General features: G+C 31.1%; 6 protein-coding genes across 9 annotated transcripts; 5 read left to right on the top strand and 1 right to left on the bottom strand.

Moving 5' to 3' along the window:
- Window positions 1-48: 48 nt before the first annotated feature.
- On the top strand, window positions 49-1,064 carry LOC122403608 (cytochrome c oxidase assembly protein COX16 homolog, mitochondrial). Of its 2 annotated transcripts, none has more exons than XM_043407221.1 (3): window positions 49-226; window positions 306-417; window positions 772-1,064. In XM_043407221.1, exons 1-3 carry the CDS (start codon window positions 126-128, stop codon window positions 841-843), a joined length of 285 nt encoding a protein of 94 aa, XP_043263156.1. In that variant the 5' UTR covers window positions 49-125; the 3' UTR covers window positions 844-1,064. The 2 variants fall into 2 exon arrangements, with proteins under 2 accessions (XP_043263156.1, XP_043263155.1); XM_043407220.1 differs by having other exon boundaries at window positions 769-1,063.
- LOC122403607 (exonuclease 1) lies at window positions 987-4,535 on the bottom strand. Its single transcript, XM_043407218.1, has 9 exons — window positions 4,375-4,535; window positions 4,187-4,306; window positions 3,672-3,933; window positions 3,298-3,513; window positions 2,619-2,906; window positions 2,332-2,542; window positions 1,443-2,239; window positions 1,227-1,338; window positions 987-1,105 (listed from the first exon to the last, which is right to left on the bottom strand). Exons 1-9 carry the CDS (start codon window positions 4,533-4,535, stop codon window positions 1,095-1,097), a joined length of 2,178 nt encoding a protein of 725 aa, XP_043263153.1. The 3' UTR covers window positions 987-1,094.
- On the top strand, window positions 4,455-14,303 carry LOC122403606 (blastoderm-specific protein 25D). Of its 3 annotated transcripts, none has more exons than XM_043407217.1 (13): window positions 4,455-4,524; window positions 7,265-7,689; window positions 7,811-7,941; window positions 8,103-8,302; window positions 8,403-8,636; window positions 8,716-9,136; window positions 9,704-9,864; window positions 9,933-9,991; window positions 10,068-10,132; window positions 10,277-11,158; window positions 11,970-12,690; window positions 12,818-12,918; window positions 13,071-14,303. In XM_043407217.1, exons 2-13 carry the CDS (start codon window positions 7,308-7,310, stop codon window positions 13,206-13,208), a joined length of 3,495 nt encoding a protein of 1,164 aa, XP_043263152.1. In that variant the 5' UTR covers window positions 4,455-4,524; window positions 7,265-7,307; the 3' UTR covers window positions 13,209-14,303. The 3 variants fall into 3 exon arrangements, with proteins under 3 accessions (XP_043263152.1, XP_043263150.1, XP_043263151.1); XM_043407215.1 differs by lacking the exon at window positions 4,455-4,524 and adding an exon at window positions 6,176-6,355; XM_043407216.1 differs by lacking the exon at window positions 4,455-4,524 and adding an exon at window positions 6,405-6,509.
- Window positions 14,304-18,396: 4,093 nt separating this feature from the next.
- Window positions 18,397-19,013, top strand: LOC122403617. Its single transcript, XM_043407231.1, has 2 exons — window positions 18,397-18,644; window positions 18,695-19,013. The coding sequence occupies exons 1-2, from the start codon at window positions 18,397-18,399 to the stop codon at window positions 19,011-19,013; spliced, it is 567 nt and encodes a 188-aa protein (XP_043263166.1).
- Window positions 19,014-19,882: 869 nt separating this feature from the next.
- Window positions 19,883-20,523, top strand: LOC122403616. Its single transcript, XM_043407230.1, has 2 exons — window positions 19,883-19,962; window positions 20,028-20,523. The coding sequence occupies exons 1-2, from the start codon at window positions 19,883-19,885 to the stop codon at window positions 20,521-20,523; spliced, it is 576 nt and encodes a 191-aa protein (XP_043263165.1).
- A 75-nt stretch (window positions 20,524-20,598) lies between these two features.
- Window positions 20,599-21,009, top strand: LOC122403615. Its single transcript, XM_043407229.1, has one exon. The coding sequence runs from the start codon at window positions 20,599-20,601 to the stop codon at window positions 21,007-21,009; it is 411 nt and encodes a 136-aa protein (XP_043263164.1).
- The last annotated feature ends 6,029 nt before the right edge of the window (window positions 21,010-27,038 follow it).

Below are 27,038 nucleotides of genomic sequence, written 5' to 3'. Positions count from 1 at the left end.
CACGGCTAGTACTAGACTGGGCTGTGATACAGTATACATTGTCATTCTTTGAGTGGCACTCACGATAAGGCGATGCGATAACTTAAATCTCACTGTAACCGGTGTGTAACATAATCTTTAGTATAATGTCAAAATTCTTTGAGGGTAAAATATTTAAACATTTTCTGCCACTTATGATCCTTGTCGTAGGAGGATCATTTCTTGTCCGCGAATTTACAGCAATAAAGTATGTACTTTTATGTATGTTTCTTGCTTTTACAATTTATTATTAACGATTATTATTTATTTTCGTTTAATCTCTTTAGGTACAAATATAGAAAAGTTTCACTATATGAAGTAAAGAAAGACTTCGATAAAGCGGGTATTAAAATGAACGAAACTCTTCCTTTGGAAACAGAATACGAAAATTTGAAAAAGGTACGTAAAAAATGAAGTTAATTTTAAATATTGTGTAATGTATTATGTAATTTTATTATTACAAATAATGATAATCAAAACCTAACCCCCCTTCATACTTAAATTAATGCTGGTGGCATTAGAATTTAATTTTATGGAATAGCAACAATTTTTTGTAACGTGCATAAGGAAAAATTGTTCAGAATTAAGCCCCTCATTTATACATATTTCATAATAATACGATTAATATATTTAATTATCGTTGCAATTAATAAGGTAGTTCATTTTTTAAATCATTACAAATAAAAGTATTATAGTACTACAACAAAAATTGTAAATAGTAACTTAATAATGTATGTTAATATTTCTTAGCAGTTAGATATTGATAACTGGAGTAACGTTCGAATACCAAGACCATGGGAAGAAACAGAAAATACAAAAAATTGATATTCTCTTTTGAAAAGTTTCTTGTTTGTAGCAAAAATAAATGAATTTTATTACATTTGTAATGATATATTTATATATACGTGTATAAAGTTACATTAACAGTAAGAAAACTGTATTTGTATGTACATACATACATTTTCGTCTCTTGTAAATAATCACATTTATTCAGTCCATATAATTATCCGCTTGCATAATAGTTGTAGCACAGCACACATTTTTATGTCAAACAATCCTGGTATGTGAAGTATTTATTAAGTTACTTCTGTAAATAAACGATGTTCATATAATTTTGAATAAATTTTATGAGTTGAAAATTTTTATTTAAAATTTTATAATATATTAATTGTTAATAAATTACGAACATTTTAGTATACTATACTTACTTCTTTTTTTTTCAAATCCATACATACTTAATAAGCTTTGTTGTCTTTGTACTGAACATAATTGTTGGCTTCGACGTGTACTGTTTGTCATATTTGCTTTTTTATTTACAGCCTACAAAAAATATATATTTTAATATATGTTAGTTGTTTATATTGTAAGTTAGGAGTTACTTTTAAGAAATATATAAGTGTTTTTAATAAAGCTGCAATACTTACTGTTCCAGAATTTATAGAGCTTTTGCATTGTTTAACTTTATTATCTATTTGTGCAGTCAATTTTGTATTGGACCATTTATACAAACTAGTATTTAAAGTACTTATATCCTCTTGTTGAATTAAGAAATCAGGATCTATATCAGATTTTAATAAATTCAACGAATTATCTAAATTGTACGATGCTTCACTTCTTTTGTTTGGGCCTAATTCATTTATTTCTACATCTAAATATGATCCTATATCATTATTGCAACAATTATCTGACGACTTTGCATTATTGTATTGATTTGGTTCGAACAATTCATTATGCTCTTCATCTATATCCATAGAGTGTGATTCTGTTTCCATTTCATTAGTTACCACACAAGCTTGAAAATTAATGTTTGTTTCATCAGTTTTGTGCAATTGTACGTTTTCTTGTCCCAGTAAAATTTCATTTGAATTATTGGGCGAACACAGCATATTGTTGGTTCCTTTAATATTGCTATTTTCTACATCATCTGTTGATTTGGAAAAAAATTTACTTTCTGTTATAGTTTCTTCATTTATAATTGTTCGTTTAATACGCATTACGTTCCTTCCTTTTATTCGATTTCTGTTGTTGAACAAAAGACTCGGAGAAGTTTTATTATTAGATGACCCTTTTGAAAATGGATTTGTTCTTCTAATTAAAATAGGAGACACTTTTTCTTCATTAAGTGTATATACATCTATTTTTAAATTGTTTTCTGCATTCGTTGGGACTCTAGTCTCTTCATATGCGTTTAAAATTTCTTTTTGATTCAATTCTGTACATTCTACAATATTTGTAAAGTTATTATTTTAAATATTCACACACATTTAATTAACAGTTCATTTCTAATATGTATATATTTAATTAATTTCATACCAAAATTATCCTGTTTTGCCAAAATAGTTTTTTTTAAGCGACTTGTTTGGAGAACCATCTTCTTACCAGTGGTATTTGGCCATGTCATGAGATTCTTACTTTGAGATTCTCGTAATGGATTTTCTTTTAACTTATATTTTTCTGACCAAATGCTAATGTGTTTAGGGCGACTTGCTTTTTGGCCCCACGTAGTAGATTCGTTATTATGATTCTAAGATATATAAATTCAAATAACATTCAGAGACAGTAAATAGATTTCCGGAAGAGAATTTATTCTAAGCATTTACCTTCATTTTATCAGGGTCAAAGTTATGAAGTTGTTTTAAAGAAATTGGATCTATGTTTCCTAAAGCAAGTTGTAATGCAATATCTGGATTTGTCTCCACACCAGCATAATATAATTGTTCCTCTGTCACATCTAACGCAGGTGAATTTAAACGAACTTGTTTTCTTTGCAAAGGACAATATACTAATTGGTGTTTAAAAGTAATAACTGCTAATATAAATGCATCCCTATATTCCTTTGTTACAACAAGCGATTTCATATTTAAATAAGACGCCAAACGTGTTAAAGCCTGTAATATAAATATAATTACTTTACATTACTTTAGAACGGCAATCTGGCGGTCGCGACAGGTCGGTCCTAGTGGTTCTCACTCAACATGAGAAACTCTACTTACTGACGCATCCTACTTATAGTTTTGTAAGTGAGAATCACTAGGACCGACCTGCCTCAATCTACCGCGTACACGCAATTGTTCGCAGATTGCCGTTCTACAGGCTGAACTTTAAACATTAATAACTTTTTAACGAAGCCTTAATTAACAAATTAGCATGCTTGATTTTCATCTTATCTTGGTCTCTAGAATCTTCCATTAAATTTTTTTCGTAAGGTATCCGAACATCTTGTATAATCTTTGATTATGTATTTAGAAAATTTATACATATAAATTTCGGAATAATTACCCTATGTATATCACAGTCTGTATTTATCATAATAAACTTTTTTGCTTTACTCAGTCCAATACCAGGAAGGGATGGTAAATAATCACATCCTGATAAAATGCACATATAACGAAAATTGTCTATACTGAAATGTTCAGGACTTATATTCATTGCAAGATGCAATCGTTCTTGATCAATTAAAAGACCATTACCATTTATATCCATTTTAAAAAATACCTATAATTTAAAAAAGAAAAATAAATTTGTTTCTGAAATTATGAAATCATGTATGATTAATTTTATATATTTAGCTTTATATTTAAACTATTCATGAGCTTATAAAATTAGTTATATAAAATGAAAATAATTTAAAATATACACAGAAGAATATCAACCTTTTTGCAACCAAACAATGTTAAATCACTATCTTCGGTAATCACAACATCAGCAATTCCATTGATATTAAGATATGCTAACTGTGCATCTGCCTCGTAAGGTGCTACAATACAATCAATATTCATTTCCTGGCACTGTTTAATTAATTCTAATGCCATTTCATGCGTTATATTTATAGACCTTCGTAATAAATTTCTTCCTTCTGCATACTGCCCCATTTTCATTAACTCAATACCTTTACGACGATTTGTTTGTCTAGCTCTAAATACATAAACACAATTCCAGGATTTTAAAGGAAATATAAATATATATATTTTCAAATTTGCTCGTTTTAATTTTCATTCGTTTATATTAAATGAATACACAATTATAATTAATACTAAATAAGATTTTCTATTGAAAAATCTTTAATTAATCTATTGAATATCGATTTAACATTTAATATTAATTATATGCAATATGTATTACTAATGTATGGAATAAATATTTGAAAACAAAATTGAATTATACATACTCTCGACGTTTAGTTTCAGTTTGGGCTTTAGCAGGTAAATGTCGTCCATCGAATACAAGAATTGGTTTTATTTTATATGTAAGCAACATATGTACAAATTTCATACAATACTGAACATATCTAAAGAGTGACAATGATTATACAATAAATTATTTTGGTAAATAATATAATTATAATAACTTTCTTACGCATTTGTCGGTTGTCCCATTTGCAGTTTGTCAGCGCAAGAAAATACACCTTTATGTAGCCAACAATAAGAATCAATAGCAACAGTACCACCAGTAAACTGATTAATATTTGTTCTCTTTGAAGATTTTTCTAAGAAAGGAAGTAAACCGGTAATCCCCATATTTTAGACTAAATAGAAATAACGAACAACATTAACAAATTTAAGTAAACGAACTTTCACTACTGCACCGTTATTCGCATTACCGCCCAAAACTATAATCGATGAATATATCATTACTAGATGTACTATTTACTAACTGAAGTACTGTGTAAGGTTTTCATGAAAAGAATGTATGAATACTAGAAGTGTGCCAGAAGCAGAGAACCCCGAATTATTGGGTCGGATCGAGAACACGAAATTTTTTTGGGATTGGTCGAGTACCCGTAAGTTTTGAGACTATCGAATTTATTGGAATACTCGAAAGAGCCGGGATTCTAAAAAAAGTCGGAATTTTGGAAAAAACCGAGATTTCCGAAAATTTCAAGAACTCACTAACACTATTTATATTCGGTTTAAAAATTGAAAGAATGGTGTCTATCACAAATTCTTTTTAAAAGTGTCATATAAACAAACGTGTAACTGTGTATTTACATCTTTTGTAGGCTGCTATACAAGATGATCGGTCACCCCTGGAAAAAATTTTAATGAAAGATTCTAGAGGCCAAAATAAGACGAAAGTCTAGAATACCAATTTGTTGATTGGGGCTTCGTTGAAAAGTTATTAACGTTTAAATTTTCGCCTGTAGGTAGCCAACCTGCATACAGCTGTGTGCGGATGATAGTGGTTCTCACTCAGCGTGAGAAACTCTACTTACTGACTCATCGACAGCCATACAGTTTGATAAGTGAGAACCACTGTCGTGCGCACGCAGCTGTTCTCAGATTGCCATTCTACAGGTGGAACTTTAAACGTTGGTAACTTTTTAACGAAGACTCAATCAACAAATTGGCATTCTTGATTTTCGTCTTATTTTGACCTCCAGAATCTCCCATTAAAAACAGTAGCTGGGTTCTCAAAATTTTCGGGAATCTTGACTTTCTCGGGAAATCCAATTCCTTCAGGAATTTCGAAATTTCCGGGAACCACCTAATCCACACACCTCTTGCACACCTCTAGCGAATACATAAGCATGCTACACGTATTACAGAAATATAAAAATATCAAACAGGTATTTTGATACTCACATCTTTTATATGTAATATGTATCGATACTGGATCGAAATTTATAAATTGATAACAATAGAATCGATACGCGTCATCAAAATCATAATTCTGAATATATAGTGAATTATAGTGATTTCTGCATGGTGTTAAATATCACAACATTCACTGTTCTTAAAGAATTTCAGTTATACATAGATTTTGAACGAATATAATCGTTCTTAATCGATTTAAATGTAAATAAATATCTCTTCACTTTAGTTAAAACGTATAAGTATATGAAATTACATTATGTATGTCAATTAACAAATCAATTTATTAAATTTGTAAGACTTTTTTCAAACCATTATTTGCATTTTATATTACAGTTTTTGTAAAATGGTATTTTGCGAAACTTTATATATAGTATAGTATGCACGTATAAACATAACAGAAATTGTTTGAACTGTTACACTATTATTTAAATCGTGGTGAAAAGAAGCCACAGTACTCACACGATATACGCCATCTATCGTTTCTCATTGTGATTTAATAGATTTAAACTGTTTATTTTTTTTTATAATCGTATGACTATGACATTACTTAGGTAGTACAAGTTTGAAACTTCCTGAAAAACTGTCAAATTGAATTTAACAGTCAAGGGTAGAACCATATAAGCGTAGTAAATATTTTAGTGCTGTGTATCGTTCCTACGTCGGCATAGTACTGTGATATGTATATACATACATATATAGATACATGATACGTGTTCTCGTGATACGAATTTTGTAATTTAATGGTAGGTTATAATCATTTTATAACGTATATGTTTAATTTCTCGTATAACAAAAGATTGTAATAATGAATTTCGTTAATCACAGTTCAATACTCTTAGATTTCTAATTATTATAAATTTGCTAAGTTTTGTACAAGTCTCAATTATTCTACTACAGGTATAATTTATTTTGCAACATATTTGTTACGCAATCTAAAAATAACGAAAACTAATTGTAACGGTTTTCCTTTGAAGAAACAATTGATTTGTTCGAAAGATCACGAACATACACACATTTGTGTTATTAATTTACTTTATATCGTAAATTAGAAATCTTCGGATATATTTCTTAGGTTAACGTTTTTCATTGTCGAATCAAGAAAGTACATCTTGATCATTTTAAATATTTCGCAGTGCCTGTTATGTTTAAAACATTCAACAAAATTAGTTTTTGAAATTTACATAGAAGAGTTTTTAACCAAGAATATTAAAAATATTTATATTGTAAATAATAATTCTAATAAATTGCAAAGCACACGAGTGGAAAGAAATTTTGTAACTCTTTTTAGTATATAGTTTTCAATACGTGTAGTCGTGTTTTCATATAGATTCATTAAATAATATTAATTGTATTATAGTGGTAAATAAAAGTATATATTTGAAACCATTTATGTCTAATTTCTTAAATTTTAACAAAATTTGAATTGCATAATATTTTATATTATTTATTATACTTACAATCATTACTAACTCTTTGTTGTCCGAAGTTGGGATGTTTCTAATAAAACACAGGGAATATTTCAACTTTTGACGACAAAAAAGTAAATAAGATTGTAAGTTTTAAATCTTACGAATTTCAATTGTGTTTTAATTTAATTTTATTTAACTTTTATATTGAAAAATATGAAAAAGATAATATAATTGTATTTGTAGATCTATTGTACTTTATAACAAATAAAAACAATGAAAGGATGCCATGGATGAACACAACGATGATCCTTATGAACAACAGCTTTATGCTGTGTTTCAAAGTTGCTTAACGAAAGAAGAAACTGAATTGCAGGAGGATAATTGGCTTAGTTTATGCCATAAATTAGATCTTACAGAACAGAGCGAAGAGCTAAAATCTTGTATTCAGCAATATAAGCAGGAAAAGCAGTCTATATCGTTTCAAGAATTTAGGACAGCTTTATTGACTTTATTAGGCAAAACACAAGAATTAATTACTCATGTGGATAAGGATTTTTCACCAGAGTCGCAAAGTGATATAAGTTCATGTATTGTAGATAGTAAAACATGTAGCTCCGTAACGCCTAATAATTCCAGCTCTCGCATAGATATTCTTAATGTAAAAACAGGTGATTATAGCGTCTACTTTATTTAAGAATAATAAAAACTAAGAATTTTGTTTAGTTTTCGTGTTGAAACTGACATTTTATTTTTAACAAATAACTATTAAAAATAAATATTACATTTCAGGTGTGACATTAGATGAAAATAGATTAAAATGTCTATGGGAAAAAATAAATAGCTGTTTAAAGGAAAATGTAGATTCTGCAACAATGTATTTTATAACCAATTGTTTAGGAATTCCAACTCTTCCAAAACAAGTAATTACATAGTTATTACTTTTTATAACGATGCACATAGTTAGTAAATCTTGTACACTTCGATTTTTTTTTTATTATATCGAATTGTTTGAAACAGATTTGGAGAATAAGGTGTTTACGACAAGTGTTTTTAAAGTAATAAAAAATAATCTTTTGTGCAGATCATACAGTGCATCTTTGAGAAGCTTGACCAAAATTGTGACGGATTAATCAGTTTGGATGAATTTCTTATCATATTTCAGAACAAGACAATCGTGGAAGAACAATTAACGTTAGATAAGAATAATGAGTCTGCAAAGGAATTAACTGAAATAGATTTTAGAAAACGTAATTTTGATATACATCCGCCTCGTAAAACGAGGTACTATGCCATAGTTGTTCCACTTAGTATGAACTTCGTTTTTAAATATCTAATATTCAATAAATGTACGTATATTTATTTTCCATTTATCGAATAATAGCTTCGCAAGGAGTAATACTTTTCTGGATACATGGAAACATTCTGGTATGAATACATCTTTGTTAACGGATGACAGTCTCAAAAATTCTGAAATTTGTCTAGCCGATTTAACGACTACTTTGTGTGATGAATTGAAAAATTTTAATGATTCATTAGATCATCCTGCAATTCGATCACATATAATGTTGTTACGAGATGTTCTAATACTATATCAAGAGGAATTACATAATTTAAAGTACGTATTATAAACATTGTAAACGAGAGCATTTAAAACAAAAATATGTAACTTATTAATAATATTTTTATATTTTTAGTCTTATGATAGAGAATATAAATGGTGAGAAAGAAAAATTACGCATTGATATTATAAAAGCTAATGAACGAGCAAACACTCTCGCTCAAGAAATTGATGAGCAACATAATCGACAAGAAGAGGTTGTGCAAAGCTTACGGAAGCAACTCGAACAACGTTACTCTGAAACTGTACTAGATCTTTCAAATCAACTTAGTTCTGAGCGAGACACAAGTGCTAATGCTTTGAAATCGAAGGACGATCAAATACAAACATTACAGAAAGAGAATCATGAAATTAGAAATAAGTTTGTAAATACGTTACAGGAAAATCAAATTTTAGAAACTGAAAATGAGAATCTTCGTAGTCAAATTGAAAAGCTTAAACAATCAAATAATGAGTTGCTAATTCAGATGAAAATATTGGCGGCAGAACATGATGAGGTATTTTTAAAATAATTGATAAACAAGATACATATATGTATACAGGGTATTTCATAACATGTGGTAAGAAGCGGTTTGTTTATTATTTTTGATACATTTATAACAATATCAATGTCTATTTAGTTTATATTGGTATTAATCAAGTATTCATTATAAAAATATTTGTATGGAAATTGTTAACGAATTGGTATCAAAACGATGTGATATAAAATTATACATTACTATCTGAAATCGATAGTATTCACTCGCATTTATAAGGGACTTCAAATTTATACAAAATTGTTAGTTAAGAAATTGTTATATTCCCATAAATAGTTTTTGATTTGGTAGTATTAATAGTTTCGATACAAAGAGCATAGTTTGACAATAAAGTCAAGTGCAGCACACGATTATATGAATATTTTTTATTGTTTTTATGAACCCTATTTGCTGCTGAAGTAAGTGGATAGGGGTTATAAAAATAATAAAAAAATGTTCGTCACTGAAGTAGTCCCCAGCATGTTATGGAACATCCAATATGTACAAAATTCTCATATTTGTAATAAAGTTTATTGCTTTTCTATTTAGTCGGAAAATATAGAAATGAAGCATCAACAAGAAGTTATATATTTAGTTGATCGTATTAAACAGATACAGTCGGAAGCTGTTCTTTTACGAGACCAAAATGATGAACTTATGGCTGAATTAGAAACTTTAAAACTACGTTATACCCATAATAAAGATACACGGTAATGTATATTACAGAATATATTTGATGTTTAAGAAATAAATTTAATTTTATATTTTGTTATTGTAGACGGAATCATTTATCAAGCGAACGTGTAGCAAGAAACATTCAGTCCGATGAAATAGAAGGTAACAAGAATATTACGTATTTCATTTATGTTTTCGCTTTATTTATGAAAGATTAATATGAAAAATGTTCCTTCAGACAAAGAAGCATTTATAGTGGACGAAGAAGATGACTTAGATGTACTTTTAAAACATTCCACATCCGTAAGTTGAGTTTAATAATTTGTAGTATTCGATTTAAAAATATATTTGACATAAAAATGTGAAATACATTTTTAAATCGAATACTACAAATTATTAATGTGAAGTACATTTTTAACGTATAAAATTTCTTTGTTATTTACATAGGTCCCTTGTATTTCCAATGAAGAGGAGAACGTGAAAAATTGTAGAAAGATAGATTCAACAAATGTTAAAAACTTGGTTATAAAACAATTAAAAAATATTTTAGCGAGTAGTAACATATGTACTTTTGAGAATTGTGTATTTAGAGATGAAATCTCAAGAATAATCGTGAAATTACAATTAAATTCGAATGCGCAAATGTTTAAAGAAGCTGATCCTATTAAAAGTATTGCATCCGAAATGGAAACAGAATGTGAAGAACGAACGAGTGAATCGTTAAGAGATTTTGTTGTTTCTAAACAACATAAAAATTCTCTTTCTGTTAAACGAGTTACGATATCCAATAATAATGAGAATAATTGTGATGTCGATGATAATTTCAATAATCAAGATCTAAAAAGCGCAACACAAAATAAAGTTCCAAGTCTCAGAGATTATCCTCCTCGAAAAGAAGAACATATAACTATGGATCATTCAAAGTCAAGTAAGGAAAAAGAAAAGATAACAAATGAAATCAGTACAAAAATTAATTCAAGTTTAGTGAAAAGTGAGTCTGTTGAAGATGTTAATTTTCTGAATTTAAAACTACAAGAACTTCAAACGGCACATGCTACAGAAAAGAAACAATTAACCGAACAATGTGCAGAATTAGAAAGAAGTCTTGATTTATTGCAAATAGAATATGAAGAATGCGAAGATTATTGGACTGCTAAACTAGAAGAAGAAAGACAACTTTTTGAACAAGAACAAAAAATTAGCGATGAAAAGTTTTCAGAACTTATAGCTAAAATGGAAGAATATGAAGAGCTAATTAGTCCAGTAGATAAAGTAAAAAGTAGTGGACGTCTGTCTCCAATTGAAGAGAAGATCAATTTAGAACAACAAGTAAGTCTTCCATTTTTATTAGTACGTATATCAGTAATTATATTTTGTTTCATGTAATTATAAAATGTCTTTTTGTTATATAGTGTCCTACTAAGTTTTTTAAATTGAAATTTTAGTTTATTTTTTTCATTTTTAGCATTATATTAAAAAAAGAGAATTTCAATAGAAGTTACTAAATTTAGTTCAGATAACGTGTAAAAAAGTTATTCTTATTTAAGTTGTAAGCCTAATGTTTATGAGTAGTTGAACATTTTTTTAAAGCGTATTAAATTGTTGTTAAAAAAATTCTGTTCAATGCCATTGACATTTTCTTAAGAGAAACTATTATACAGGGTGTTCAGCCATCCCTGGGAAAAATTTTAATGAGGGATTCTAGAGGCCAAAATAAGACGAAAATCAAGAATACCAATTTATTGATGAAGGCTTCGTTAAAAAGTTATTAACAATTAAATTCAAAAATTTCAAATCGTTCTGGAAAAATTATTTTCGGTTGCGGGGGTCAATTACAATCATTTTTGGTGAATAGACATACCCCCGAAATCCTGCGCATTTTCGAGAAAAAAATTCAGTATGGGCGGAACTTTAAACGTTAATAACTTTTTAACAAAGCCTTCATCAACAAATTGGTATTCTTGATTTTCGTCCTATTTTGGCCTCTAGTATACCCCATTAAAATTTTTCCCAGGGGTGGCCGAACACCGTGTATAATTTTTCTCTTGACTCTTATATCTATTATTAACAGTGTTATCAAAATTTAATAATTTATAAGTAAATATAACTTACAAAATTGTACATTATTTTATTTATAAAGTATCTAGATCTTGATGAAGAATTCGAAAAATGGAAGACCCAAGTGGAAGAAGAAATATCTCAGAAAGATAAAGAAATTAAATGTTTGCATGAAACAGTGAAATCCTTAGAACGGCCAACAATGACTGATATATCTGTTCAAGTTACAGACGAGTTTCTATTTTCGCCTTTATTAATACGATCAAATTATGTTCCTAATAATTCATTTAACGTTCAACCGTCCAGTGAATCTACTTCCATGTTTACTCAATGTAACGATAATATTCGTAAACTTCCTGAAGAATTTAAATACAATCGAATGTTAGAATCTTCTGCCTTATCGAATGACTTTAATCCATGTGTAACAAAGGAAAACTTGGGCATTAACAATTGTAATCTGCATCAAATGCATACACAGTATTCTGTCAGAGATGTAAATAGTACGTGTAAATTTGAAAAGCCAGAATCCCATTGGAAGACAACAGAAGTTTGTGGAAACTTTGCAAAGGATGAAAGTATACACGATAAGGAATACGACTTAATGCAGAATTCATTAAAGTCGCAAGCTTTAAGAGCTGCAAATTGTCAGTGCATACAAAGTAATGCACAGAAACAAGTATGTTGTGTAAATCTAAATATACTACACAACTTAAGTACAAAACTTCAAACGCAAGAGCGTAAAAAACACCAATTGCAAGAATGTTTTAAGCAACAACAATATCAAGTTGAATGCGTATTACAACGTGAGTTTTTTTATAATTTTGTTCAAAGAATTTTTTAAATCTCAAATTGCATACCTAAAATATATTTATATTTATGAACCTCCTTACTATAATATTAGAAATGAATAAAGTAACGATATTTTTCTAGATATTATATCGCAACATCGATTAGAAGTATCGGAATTACAGTACCTTCTTCGTAATACACAAAAAAGGTTACAAATAGAATTTCAAACAAGCGCAGAACAGGTTCGTAATTTTTTAAACAACATTTTAATAAATATTAAAATTTTCAAATATAATTTTTAATTAATATTATGATTATAGTATAGCGTCAATACATTAGAACATTTTAGATAATTTAGTTACATATTTTGATATATTTATGTAACTTTTCACAGGCTGAACGATTGGCGCGAACTGATATATTAGTAAAAGATTTGTATATAGAAAATGCGTGTTTGTCAACCAATTTAAAACGTTTACAACAGCATTATCACATGTTAACAGGACTGAATGCTGAATCTACTTCAATATGATATTGCAAACAATCGTTATTAATACGTAGAAAGCAGAGCTCTGTTAATAAAGTATTGGTTACAATGTTAATAATGTTCTAACGTCAAAGTGTGATTCTGGGATAAATGTGACCTTACCTAAATTATCATTATAGTGCATATTGTTTCTTTTCGGTTCGAATGTCTTTAAAAGAATCATTGTTAATAAGACTTATAATTGTAGTTCTTTCAGTACAGATTATTAAAGTTGAATTGACATTAGGTCATAGAATGCATAGTTTCAAAACTTAAAAATAGTCAATATTTAGAAAGTAAATATGTATACACTATTTTTAGCTTTGATGCCTCAAATGTGTGCGCACGCGTGTATGTGTGTGTATATGTATGTATTACAACATCAACGAAATTAAACAAACATTTCTTAGGTTTCATCTTGTTTATACGAACATAGGAGACTATTGAACTGCATTACTATAAAATTTGATATAATTTATTGTAATGTTATATATATTATCATGAACAAAGGATGCTATTATATACTCTTGATTTTTATTAATTGGATTTAAAATATTCAAGATTAGTTCTTGTACTTCGGACGAGCATTACTTATCTATAAATCCAAATTTTTCAAACTCAAATCGATATAAAAAATCTAGTAAAGCTATTTGTGATTTCCTTTATAATATTAATAATCGCTGATGCAAATTTGTAATCTGTTTTATTATATGTAAGTAACAGTTACAAATGTATTATATTTTACAACCTCAACGAATTTACATTCTTAGGTATATAATTTACAAAAGACCAAGGGGAATGAGAAAAAACCAATTTAATCACTAATTATGGCGCAAAAATATGTAAACTTATAATCGTTTAGGTTTATACTGTTTAAGTTATTATGTACGATGCAGACAGGTAACAGTTATTCGTTTACATCTTTTAACATATATGCCAAAGATAAAAGTATTGCGTAAAATATGACGTTGATAATCATGCTTAGTACTTGTGACATATAAGTGATTGGGTTTTCATTATATAATTTCTTTCAATTATTACTGTAAACATAACAGTAATTATTTTGTTACATTCTGGTATGTATCGCTTATATTGAGAACGAAACACTTATATGAAACAAATGTATTTTACGTACACAGTATATATAGGAATCTATTAGCATTCGTATAAATGTTTAGAAATCAGAAAATTATAAAAAGTTTGAATTCTGATGCTGATTTTTCAATTATAATACAATTTTTGTTTGTTTACATATAATGTAATATAAATGAAACAGCAATAATTTAAAAGAATATGAAGTCTAAGTTTTTTTTTTTAAACTTAATGTTTACATTGGAAATTCATTCATTTAAACTAATATATCATAGATTCGATGTCTTGGATATTTGATGTTATTTGAAAAATCAATATTATGAGTTTAGACTTTTGTTATGTGTAATCAAGATTAAGAGTATAATGATACAATTTTTAGTTATGTTATGTTCCACATTTCAATAGTTGGGTCAAATCACGAATGCAAATCATTTCATATAAAATACTTAACCAAATATGTACGAGCGATTGTATACTATATAATAATATTTAACTTCACCTATGTTGAATGTAATAGTATGTGTATATATCATGCATGTACGATTTATCCATTATGTATAGTAGGTATCCTAGTAAGACTTATCTGATTTGAATTGTATTGCTGCCATACAGAACATTTTTTACATGCCATTTATATAAATATTTGCATATTTCCATATTGCAGCGAACTAAGTTCTTTCACATTTGCCTTAATGTTTATTAAGATTATAATGCAAACTTTGTAACTATCTTATAATATTGAATATTTCTCCATATACATATTATTACTTATAAGTCATTTTGTCTTCGAGCATTCTGTAGTTTTTCATAATGAGATGTTAAATGGCAATAACAAAATAAATTATGGTAATATTATAAGTTAATTGAAGGATTAAAACAATAAATAATAAGAGTTAATGTTATTTAAGGATTGTAACTCATGTTATTAAAGAAGTGCATTTCCTATTGTAATTACACTGTACATAATAGTGTAAAAAATATACTGATAAGTAAAGAATATAAAGAAAGAAAAATTTTTAACCAAAACATTGGAATTCTTATTTCCTGTTAAGAATTGAAATTATGCTTTTGATCTGAGTGTGCATCAGGTAAAAAGTTGAGATTTTTTTTATGTGTTCTACAGAATGTGTTTAGAGAAAAACTATAAAAATTTTTGGTTCCCAGTGTTTCGCTATACAAAACGTTTCAAGAAACTGAAAAACATGACCAAAGTGTGATAAATTGAGATTTGTACCTGGAATTGAAAATATATATGTCCATCAAACAATTTAAACTACACTAGTTCAAGAAATTATCCAATTTTCAACAAATATCCTAGAAAATGAGCAACAACCACGTGATGATTACCAAAAATATATAAGTTTTCAAGCTCTAGGAGCTTTTCATCACGCTTGATGGATGGCGAAAGCTTTGTATTGCTTGAAAACATATTCATTCAAGAAACAATTTCATTTAAGCGATAAAGAAGAAAGTGGAATTAGAGATATTTGTATCTTTCTTGCCAAAGTGTATTTGAAAACATGAATTAGAAGTACAGCAGCAATGGAAATTTCACGCCAAGATTTGGAATTTGTTACAGAATTTTATGTGTTTCGTGAAAGATTGATGAAGAAGTAAGCAACATAGGAATAAAGAAATTTTTCAATCACTTGTGGTATATAACACTGAAAGCATTAGCATTATCCTTTTTCGATAGCAAAGTGGAAAAGAACATTAAGTTATGAATGGTAAAGGCGATGGATCAATGAGGCCATAGATGACTCTAGCAAAAGACTGAAAATTGGTACTCAAGATATGAAAAATTATATTAACAAAGGATTGGACCATTTCGTTTTCCATGAGATCATAAGATTTTTTGAGAGATTTTCCATGTCAACCGGATTTTTAAGAAAAGATCCTGTTACGTGGGAAGATGACGATGATCAATAACACTGCTGAACGTGGAGTTAAACTTATGGAAGAATACAATCAATTATTATCAAAAAATGAGGAAGAAAAGCAATGTACAAAAGCAAAAGTGTATTACAAATAATTTCGGAATGCAGAAAACAATTTCCTAATATGACAAAACATACTTTAATGAAAGATATATGTATAACTCATATTCAATAGAATTGATTAAAAAAAAAAATAAGAATAATTTCATTCTTTACTCCCCTAGATATTTCTTTATTGCAGTAGAATTGCTTTTTTTATATCATATGTTCTACTATAAATAGAAATATCGAAATTCTATATGCAGGGTGTTCGGCCACCCGTGGAAAAAATTTTAATGGGAGATTCTAGAGGCCAAAATAAGACGAAAATCAAGAATATCAATTTTTCGATTGAGGCCTCCTTAAAAAGTTATTTAAAACATTAAATTAAAAAATTTCAAATCATTCTGAAAAAATTATTTTTGGTTGCAGGGGTTGATTACAACCATTCCTGGTGAATAGACATACCCACGAAATCCTACCCACTTTCGAGAAAAAAATTCCTTACCGAAAATATAATTTCTGGCCAGAAATGTTAGCCCAAAATTTCATATGAATATTTAAAACGTCATAACTTCTGAACGGATTGGACGATTTTAATTTTTCAAAATGCAAACAACGCGTATTTTGGTCAAGAATATGTAGAAATTCCAAAAATATTCGAAAAGTTGATCCTTGACCCCTGAAAATGAGAAAAATCCCATAAAAATGGTTCAATTTTCAAACAGCCATAACTTCTACAATAGTGAATATATCTCAATGAAACTTTTTTGGAAGTAAAGCTTATGGGTAACCACATAAAAGTATTAGACAATTTCTCTACAGAGCATCAAACAAAATTACTAAAAATAAAAAATGAATTTTTAAGAAAAATCGACAAGGGAGCTTAAATTTTTCGGCGAAAATGAAAGGTTTCAAATCGTTCTAAAAAAATTATTTTCGATTGTAGGGGTCAATTACAATCATTTTTGATCAATAAACATACCCCATAAATCCTACACATTTTCGAGAAAAAAATTCAATACTGAAAATCTAATGTGAGGCCATAACTTTCTGTTACCCTGAAAATTGAAAAGTTTAAAATCATTTTGGAAAAATTATTTGCGGTTGCGGGGGGCAATTACAATAATTTTTGGTCAATACACATACCTCCGAAATCCTATCCACTTTCGAGAAAAAAAATCGGGTAGGTGTTTCGGCGAAAAATAAATTTTTCAAATCGTTCTGGAAAAATTATTTTCGGCTGTGGAGATCAATTACAATCATTTTTGGTGAATAGATATACCTTCGAAATCCTTTGCATTTTCGAGAAAAGAATTCAGTACAGGCGGAACTAAACGTTAATAACTTTTTAACAAAGCCTCCATCAACAAATTGGTATTCTTGATTTTCGTCTTATTTTGGCCTCTAGAATCTCCCATTAAAATTTTTCCCAGAGGTGGCCGAACACCCTGTATATCGTCGCTATTTATGTATCAGTCTTATTTTTTTTTTTCTTTTCACGCAATGATATATTTTTTGTCTATATTCTTATAGAGCATAAAAAGATGACTTCAACGATATACAAAACTGTGAATTTAAACGAAGAAAACCGAATTACAAGAAAACAAAATTTTCAAATTTGGTTGTGCCGCGCCTTCCCGTTGTCCGATCAATTTCAGATTTTGCATAGGTTATTTTTTCACCTAATGGCATGATTAAAGGGGATGTTCCAAAAAAATTCCAAGGTTTAAAAAGGAGGACCATCATAATAAATATACTAATGTATGTCGTTTAGAATTTTATTCAAAAGTTATGATAAAAATATAAGACAGTAATGAAATAGTAATACTATAATACAATATAGGAATATACCAACACCAAATGTAAATGTTTACATTCAATCTATCTCCGTTTAAACTATATTTACTTTAATGTCTACTAAACATTGCGAGCGTAATTTTTACTAATACTATTAGTAAATTATTGAATTTTGGTAATGTCTCGATTACGAGTTTGAGATGTGACATTATGACGCGCATGTGGCCGCACGATAACGCCTTACGTTGGAGTACTGAAGCGTAGAATTTATTTTGCTATTATACCGAACCGGCATCCGCCACAACTGGTGCCGAATCCCTATGAAGATGGATGACAGCGTAACGAAGGAAGCTGGAATAGCAACGGAGGTGAACGCCAGCGATTTCAGAAGCGTAAAATTTCCAGTTTTTTGGAAGGATGACCCCAAGCTATGGTTCGCCATGTTGAAGAAGGAATTTTCCGCGTACGGGGTAAGGTCCGATGCTGTAAAGTGTGCAGCAGTCCTCCGGCATTTGGATGGAAATGTCATCAGAGTCGTGGCGGACATTATCTCAGCCCCGGACTGCGAAGATTCGTACAAACGAATTAAAGAAGCATTGATCAACCGGTTAGCGTTGTCCGAAGAAACGCAACTGCGCCAACTCCTACAGAGATCGAGCTAAACGGGCGGAAACCATCAGAATTGTCGCGAGAAATGCAATTGCTCGCCGGCGCTAAGGTCAGTGTAAGCGTTTTACAAACGTTATGGCTTCAACGTTTATCCACGCGGGTGCAAGAAATCCTCGCTGTGGTTGATGATGTAGCATTAGACAAGTTGGCAGCACTGGCGGACAAAACAATCGAAAGATCGGTGTTTACGGAAGTGGCGGCCATTACGGAGGACGATCCGGATATGCGTCGTGGTGCAGCATCGCGAGAACAGAACGCAGAAATTGCTGTGTGATCAATAAAAATGGAGCAACTAGAGGCACCCATTAAAAGAAGAAGTGCGTGAAAGAAGCGCAGATCGTTATCGGCAGTCAGGAAGATCGGACTACTGCTTTTATCATAAGACATTTGGGGAACGATCATACAAAGGCGCTCAGCCATGTAAATGGTCAGAATCGAACGCGCGTTCAAAACAGGAAAACTAGGCAGGTTGTGGCAAGTGGAGATGGTTGTTAACAACAACCAAACAAAAAACCGTCTCATTATTACAGATAAGGAATCTAGAATATTTTCCTAATAGACACAGGTGCAGACATTTCGGTTATCCCCAGTAACCGTAGACGACACCCTGCACCAGCGGATTTCAAACTCTACGCTGCAAACGGTACAGCTATTAATACTTATGGAAACAAAACAATAACCTTCTTTCTGGGCCTTCGCAGACACTTTTCTTGGAAGTATGTGGTGGCAGATGTGGGTAAGGCAATCATTGGTGCTGAATTTCTACGACACTATAACTTATTGGTAGATTTAAACAAACGTCGCCTAATAGATCCGACAACAACTTTGTATCGCAATGGCACGTTAACAAAATCACAGATGCCTACAATATCCACAATAAATAACAATAATCGATATCAAGCTATGTTAAAGGAGTTTCCAGTAGTTACGCTTCCACAGAACCTTGGATTAAAAAAGTTAGTTTCTACAAAAAAGCGATAAAGCGACACCAAGGCAGCAGAGGCAGCTAGATTTTATAGAGCAGTACACCACGCAAATCGAGCACATACAAGAACACAGAAACACAGTGGCAGATGCCCTATCGCGCATATAAACAATAGATCTACCAGTCCTTGCGTCAACTGAAGAGATAGCTGAAGAACAATGGCAAGACCAAGAGCTGCGAGATATCCTGGAAGAGCCGTCGATGGGAGACAGATGGAAATTACAGAAAATACCGTTACGTGACAGCAATACATACATTTACTGTGATACCTATAATAATGTTCTGAGACCATATACCTCAAAGCCTGAGGAAAAAGATTTTCGATTCCGTCCATAATCTGTCACATCCTAGCGGTCGCAGTATCAGGAAAATGATCTGTAAAAGCTTTGTATGGCCATATATGAAGAAGCAAATCGCGGAATGGGCATGCTGTTACTTACCGAAGCACATTGAGATCCCAGCTGGAAGATTTGAACATTTACATGTTGATACTGTCGGCCCACTACCACCATCGAATTATAGACCGGTTCACACGCTGGCCGGAAGCAATCCCAGTGATAGACATCTCGGCGAACGCAGTAGCTACAACAACTTTTTAATAACTAGATTTGGCACGTCGTTAACAAATACGACAGATCAAGGTGCGCAATTTGAATCGCAGCTATTCATGCCTCTGGTTAAACTTTTAGGTTGCTGTAAGATAAGAACAACAGCTTATCACCCGGCAGCAAACGGAATGATAGAAAGATGGCACAGGTCGTTGAAATCTGCGATCAGCTGTTATGATAATCCTGAGTAGACGGAGGTTCTTCCAACAGTGCTCCTGAGGTTACGTACCAGTTACAAAGAAGATATAAAAGCCTCAGCCGCAAAAATGCTATACGGGACACCGTTACGTCTACTTGGCGAGTTTTTTAATCAGGGAGAGTACACCGACCCAGGTACCTTTATGAACAAGTTCAGGCAGCAGATTAAAAAGATCAAGCTTGTACCAACGGCGCATCACGCTAGGAAAAAGGTTTTCGTTCATAAGACGTTGTACGAATGCACTCATGTATTCGTAAGAGTTGATGCTGCCAAGAAGCCACTGGAACCGCCATACGAGGGACCCTTCCTCGTGTTGGACAGGACATCGGATGATGTGTTCCGAATTGAATACAAAGGAAAACCAACGATGATCAGCGTGGAGTGGCTGAAGCCTGCGCGTGTCGAAACCAATTTTGAGTCAAAGAACGCGGAACCAAAGACATATATCCGTAAAAAGACTGTTAGATTCGCGGTTTAGGATTAAAAATAAAAACACCGAACCGCTAGGGGATGTAGGCGATTCCCCTTGTTTGTACCATAGAATATAACTAAAGATAAGTGTAGTTCGTAAGTTGGTAACTGACGCGTTTTTGGTAAAACAGTTGCAACGTGGCGGCTACGAGAGAAAGGTTCAAGAAATATATTTTGTGAGAAACCTGAAGCGTAGAATTTATTTCGCTATTCTACCAAACCGGCATCCGCCACAGTACTGGCCGACTGTAGGGGGATCCCCCAAGTGAAGAAGCTCGCCACGCGGTCGCGGGGAACTCTCGTGCTTGTGTATTACTATCGAAACAGTTTTATAAAACATCTCTTCTTCGCCACCTCTGTAATTTCGCTGTATGGTTTATTAGACCTGAATAAATTACATTTTATATTACTATCGGACCACAGACATTAATTAATCTTGAAAAATTGCTAAAAATATCAAAGCTTTTAAGAACTAAAGATAGAAAATATTTTCTATCTTACAATTAGATGAAGATAGTCTAAGTTTACATAATATTTGTTTCTTATTTAAACCAGTTAAAATCTGGGATAACCTTTAACACAATGTAAAAATAAATTTATTACGTACCTTTTCGATGATGTTTCTATATTCTGCAGAAAAATAAAAGAACTACGGTATACGTGAACACGAAAGATATCATTTATTTATAATTTATGAGGACAAACAAGTAAATTTACATAGGAAGGACACTTTCAGTAAAACACATTTGCTAAACGATTTGCTTAACATAAAAAAGGAAACTAATCAAAATCTAATCACCAGCCTTGCTGATACTTAGTCTTTTTACTTAACGACGTTAATGTTTTAGGATGCCGTAAAACAATTTAATTAAAATTACGAAACGTTTCTAAGCGAAAGCACAATAATTATACGCATTGTTTGCAAATGATACTAACATTCATATTTCGTCGCTTCGTTGCGAAAAATAAAAGGCTTAACGTGGTCTTCGAATGGACAATAAACATCTCTGTTGCTTATTCGCGTGCTCTCTTTCACTTATTTATTCGACCGCCTCTCTCTTTCACTTTCAATTCCTCTATATGTAATCTATAATAGCATCATAGTAAACTAGTAAGGTACAAACAGGAGTTTTATACACGGTTTCATGAGAGAATACATTAAGCTCAAGGTCTTATCTCTACTTTTACGAAAACATGGTCCTGTGCGTGTCCAACGTCGCGCAATAATATTCGTTCGAGAACAGTTGGATAAATCATCTGTTATTTTGTTCGAAAGAGGGTACGGCGATCAACGATAATTTGCGCGAGTCAAAGATGCAATTTTAGATGCAAGCGAACTTCTCGAAGCTTATTTGAAGATACCACGCGAAAGGAATCCGAAAGATTTTCTTGAATTTACATAAAAATTTCGGAGATTGTTGGTCGGCCGGACAGCTACAATTCATGAAATTATTGGTAACAATGATACTAGAATCCGTTGCTTGCCTCGGTCATGCAATTGTACACGTGATAGTGTATGTCGTTGTCCATTCGATTTATTTCGCGAGAACGGTTGACGTTATATTGTCTTGGGACTCTAACTTAAATTAATATCGGTATATAATTCGTGACATCGAAATTAATATTTTATTTATTGAGCAAGGTTCTAAAACATTCGTTCTTTTTCTCAACTAGCGAAACTAAGGCTATGACATTTATATAAACAATTATTCGTGCACGCTGCTTCAAAGATACGCTTAGAAAGTAACCCTCCTGACAGAGAAATTGCGGTTGCTTATTTTCGCCATCTTAAAATCGATGCAATAACAAGAAATAAATGTGAGAAAAGTAATTAAGTTTTTAAAACTAATAAAAAACGACTGTGAAAATAAAATACTGATAAATTGTTCGTACGACCAGCTGGAATCTATCGATATAACAAAACTGTAATGCTTTGTGATTCCAAAAAAACGAGATTATCGAAGCTCTTTGAGAGTTAAGAGAATCGGAAAAAGCATCTTAGTAAAATATTACTAAATTCGGCTAGAATCGATGCTAGTGCTGATTAAAACCAGAATATATTATCTAATTGTCGTTACAGTAACAACATCGCAAAGAAAAGTTTCGAAATATCAAAATTGCGTTAAGAAGTTGTGTATTAAATATTGCTATGTTGTAAATAGAGACTTTTAAAAAGTTATGTTTAAAAATCATTTATCGACATAAGTTAACCTAAGAGAGAAAGAGTAAAAAAAGAAGAAACAAAGATAAAGATAAACAAAAAAAGTCAGAAAACGATTGGCGTCCAGCGACGTATGTACTACTGGAAGAAGGAGATGTTGAAACACTACCCGCAAACCAAATGACGCAAAGAACAAGGGGAATTGGAACAGTAGTAGAATTTCCATATATCGGGGAATCATTTAGAAATTTAAACAATACAGAAAACTACAGATATAGGAGCTTACTCCATTAATAAAATTACAAACATCTTTAATACAGAGATTCGGACGTATACCAGAAAAACTGAGTTGTTTGAATGGTTAGTGTTAAATAATGTTCCACATTCGGATAGAATTAAAAGATACGAATTACCAAAACTAACAGCATGCCATAAACTATCCGAGAAATATTTTTGTGCTATTAGGCAGTTAATATTTTGAGTTTACGTCTATAAGAAGAGGCGATAGACTTAAGGATCTGAAAAAATGAGGGAATTACTTGGAACATGTGACCTATTCCCTTTGTTCTCGTGTCATTTAGTTTGCAAGTAGTGTCTCAGTATCTTGTCTCCCCGATAGCGTGTATGTACACATCTCTAATAGGTATGAAAAAGTACGTTGCGATCTTGCACCATACTTCTAGTCAACGAACTCGAAGCGTTGGTCTTCGAAGCAGATGCATCACAGTACACAGTTTTAGCGACTGGGATCTCTATCTAATCGTAGTTACATCTTACAGCCTTATTAGCCTAATATCATAATTCGCCCGTGTCCACGGGTACGGTAGGTACAGCATTATTGACAATCATTAAGACGGATCCTACTATATTAAGTATAATTAGGTACAATTTGTGCAAGGTAATCGTTGTGTGACAGAATATAGGACAAGTGGCTACGCACTCAAACGACCGAAGCGTCTTTATAAAATGATGCCATATCTTTCCCATGTGTATATTGCTTTCATTCTTTTCCACTTTTTGTTTTGTTGTTGTTTCCATTATTATCGATTAATCATTCACATCTCTCGAAAGACAAACGAAACAAGAAGATCTGACTCGTTTGGTGTATAAAGTATATAAAGGTTTCTACCACAGCCCATTTAACGATATATCATTCATATATATGTATATATATAGATACATATATATATATAATATATATGTATATAATATATATTATTGTTATATTATCATATACGTGTTATATCGTTAATACGATTCATAGTGTACATTGAAACATAACATATATATTTATATATATTTATATATAAAACATTAAGAATGACAGTTAATTTTCTTTCTTTTTTTCATCCAAACCTATATATATTTGCCTTTGAGTTTATTCTTCTTTGTGAGTTTGTTCGTAACCCATCGCGTTTCTCGTTCAAAATCCCTCCGTGAGTATATCGACGCGCATTAGGAAAAAATAGCATATTTCGCTTGCCTTGGGAAAACTAGTATATTTCAATTCGTAACAAAAAGAAGTACATTTCATTGTTTTCCTTGATAACCAGCATGTTTTGTCTTTTGCTACGATTACGTTTACTTCTCACTACAAGCAATACTTTAAACACAACAGCGAAAAGTAGCACGTTTCGATATTTACTGTTACCGATGACATATAGTGTTCTTAAAACTCTTACAACAAATGAATCTTAATTTTTGTAATTTTCTGAATAATATCATTGATATCAGGGATACTATAAAACAAGTATATCATCGAACTATTGAATACTTTTATTTTTTACGTTATAATTTGAAAAAATGTTGTGAATATCCATATTTAGGGGAAACTGGCGTGACAGGCAACGTGTTAATGTAAGAATAAAAATTCGTTGCGTCATCTAGAGACGGTAAATTAGGGATTTGAATAAAATATATATTAAATTAAGAATCCATATATTGTTAATGAAAAGTTACAAACAGATATATATATTTAATTTTCAACATTGATCACAAAAATTTAACTTGTCTTTTGTTAAGAAATAGATATGTTTGAAAACAGGATATTTTTTATTATAAGTTATAAAATATGCTATAAGAGTAAAATTGAACTTTCATTAAAATAGGAAAAATGTTTATTAGCGGCGATATCCGAGGGTCTTACCCTAAACGAACATACTCAATTTTATACTGATATTGTTAATTAATTAATTTATGTTTTATTCCATTTATATCCAAATTATTTATTTTATTAGTTCTATTTCAATTATATCTAAATTAATAAACATGTTCCTATCGGTTGAAAGAAACGTTTTACTTGAAAATAATTACAAGCGAAAAGTGTTGTAAAGTATCAAAATGTACTCGTTTTCGTAGCGAAAAAGTAATGCAAAATTGAAATGTTTTACTTTTTGTAGAGTAACAGTTGAAAATGTTAGTCTTTCTAAAGCAAATAGAAATATGCTATGTGCGTCAGTATTATTCAAAACTGCACGATCGACGTTAACACGTTGACTGCCACTTTCTCGACTGCTTCTTTCAAATATTTAAAGTGAACGAACCCTAATACTCACGAACTTTTGAATAACGTTAGTGTCATGAAAAACGTTGTAAAATAACAAGTACATCGTTCAACTATTAAATATCTTTGTATTTCGCATTAATATTTAAGCAACTATCTAAAACACTTTTAGATATAGGAAACAAGCGTGGCAATCAACATGTTAATGGCGCTTAAGTTGAAAATGCGAAAAATTCGTCTACGCTCGGAGAAAGGGCCAATAAGAAAATGTCATTCAAGTCCTTTAAAATTCTCTCGGCTTGAATTGTCGACATAATAAGCATTGTTTTGATAATAGAGTGCGTTTTGTTCGGATGTTCGGTGTATTAAAATCACAAGAGAGATAGAGAGAAAAAGAGAGAGAAATAAATTAACGCGTTTCGCAATGAAATGCTTTTCATCAAATCGAGCGAAAGCAAAAAGAGAGTCTTCTTTATTTTAAGAAACGACATTGTTTTTTTGTCGTGTCGGAGATTTTAATGGTACGCTTCAGGCTTTAAACACGATAAGGCCATGACTTTTGTACAACTTGTTGATAAATTATACTTACGGGATGCGATCGAAATTTATTATTACGATAAAGCTAACTTTCAAATATATCCTACGCTACAGTAAATATAACCCGTTACACAGAAAATGGTGTTCTTCGTAACGTGAACGCACCTCGGGGCAAACAATCGAACAATTTCAGGAACTTAATCGAAATTTAATAATAATAATAATAACACGTTGTACCATTGTCCCGTTCAGTTCCGTTCTCTGTTTAGCGAGAGCTTCGATCGCTTAAAAGGCAAATAGCGTTAAATATTGGATCGTAATTGGTCTCACATGCGATCGCCTCGAATAACAATATTTGTTCTCCGGCAGTATAGTATGTATGTTACCTCGAGATTAGTGTTTTCACGAGATTTTAATGAACAGTCGTAGAGTAACGCAACGGTATAAGCGTAACGAATACAAAAATTCACCGAGTTAGGCGAAATTCAATTTGCGGCCAGTGGGCGCTGTTTACCGAACAACACATGTGTACACGTATACATACATACATACATTAAATATATATATACGTATATATGTATGTGTGTATAATATATAATCGTAAAAAATTATTTTGTGCAATTCACAGAAGGTGCGAGTTACCATCGTCTTAAAATCTCTACAGTGTTTAGTGTACAATATCTGATGTGTGCGTCCGCTCGTTGCAGCTATCGCGAGACGCAGTCACTTACAATTTGAGCATCGTTCCCATTTTATTTCCTCTCTCCTTCGCGTTCAATAAATTTTATACACTTTTCCATCGCGATATAATTTTAAGCGAGACTGGCGAATTTAC

Source organism: Colletes gigas, unplaced genomic scaffold (genome assembly GCF_013123115.1).
Source record: "Colletes gigas isolate AHSC1104 unplaced genomic scaffold, ASM1312311v1 Colletes_gigas_Sc00063, whole genome shotgun sequence".
In the NCBI taxonomy this organism is placed as follows: Eukaryota; Metazoa; Arthropoda; class Insecta; order Hymenoptera; family Colletidae; genus Colletes; species Colletes gigas.
This window is presented reverse-complemented; position numbering and strand designations above follow the sequence as displayed.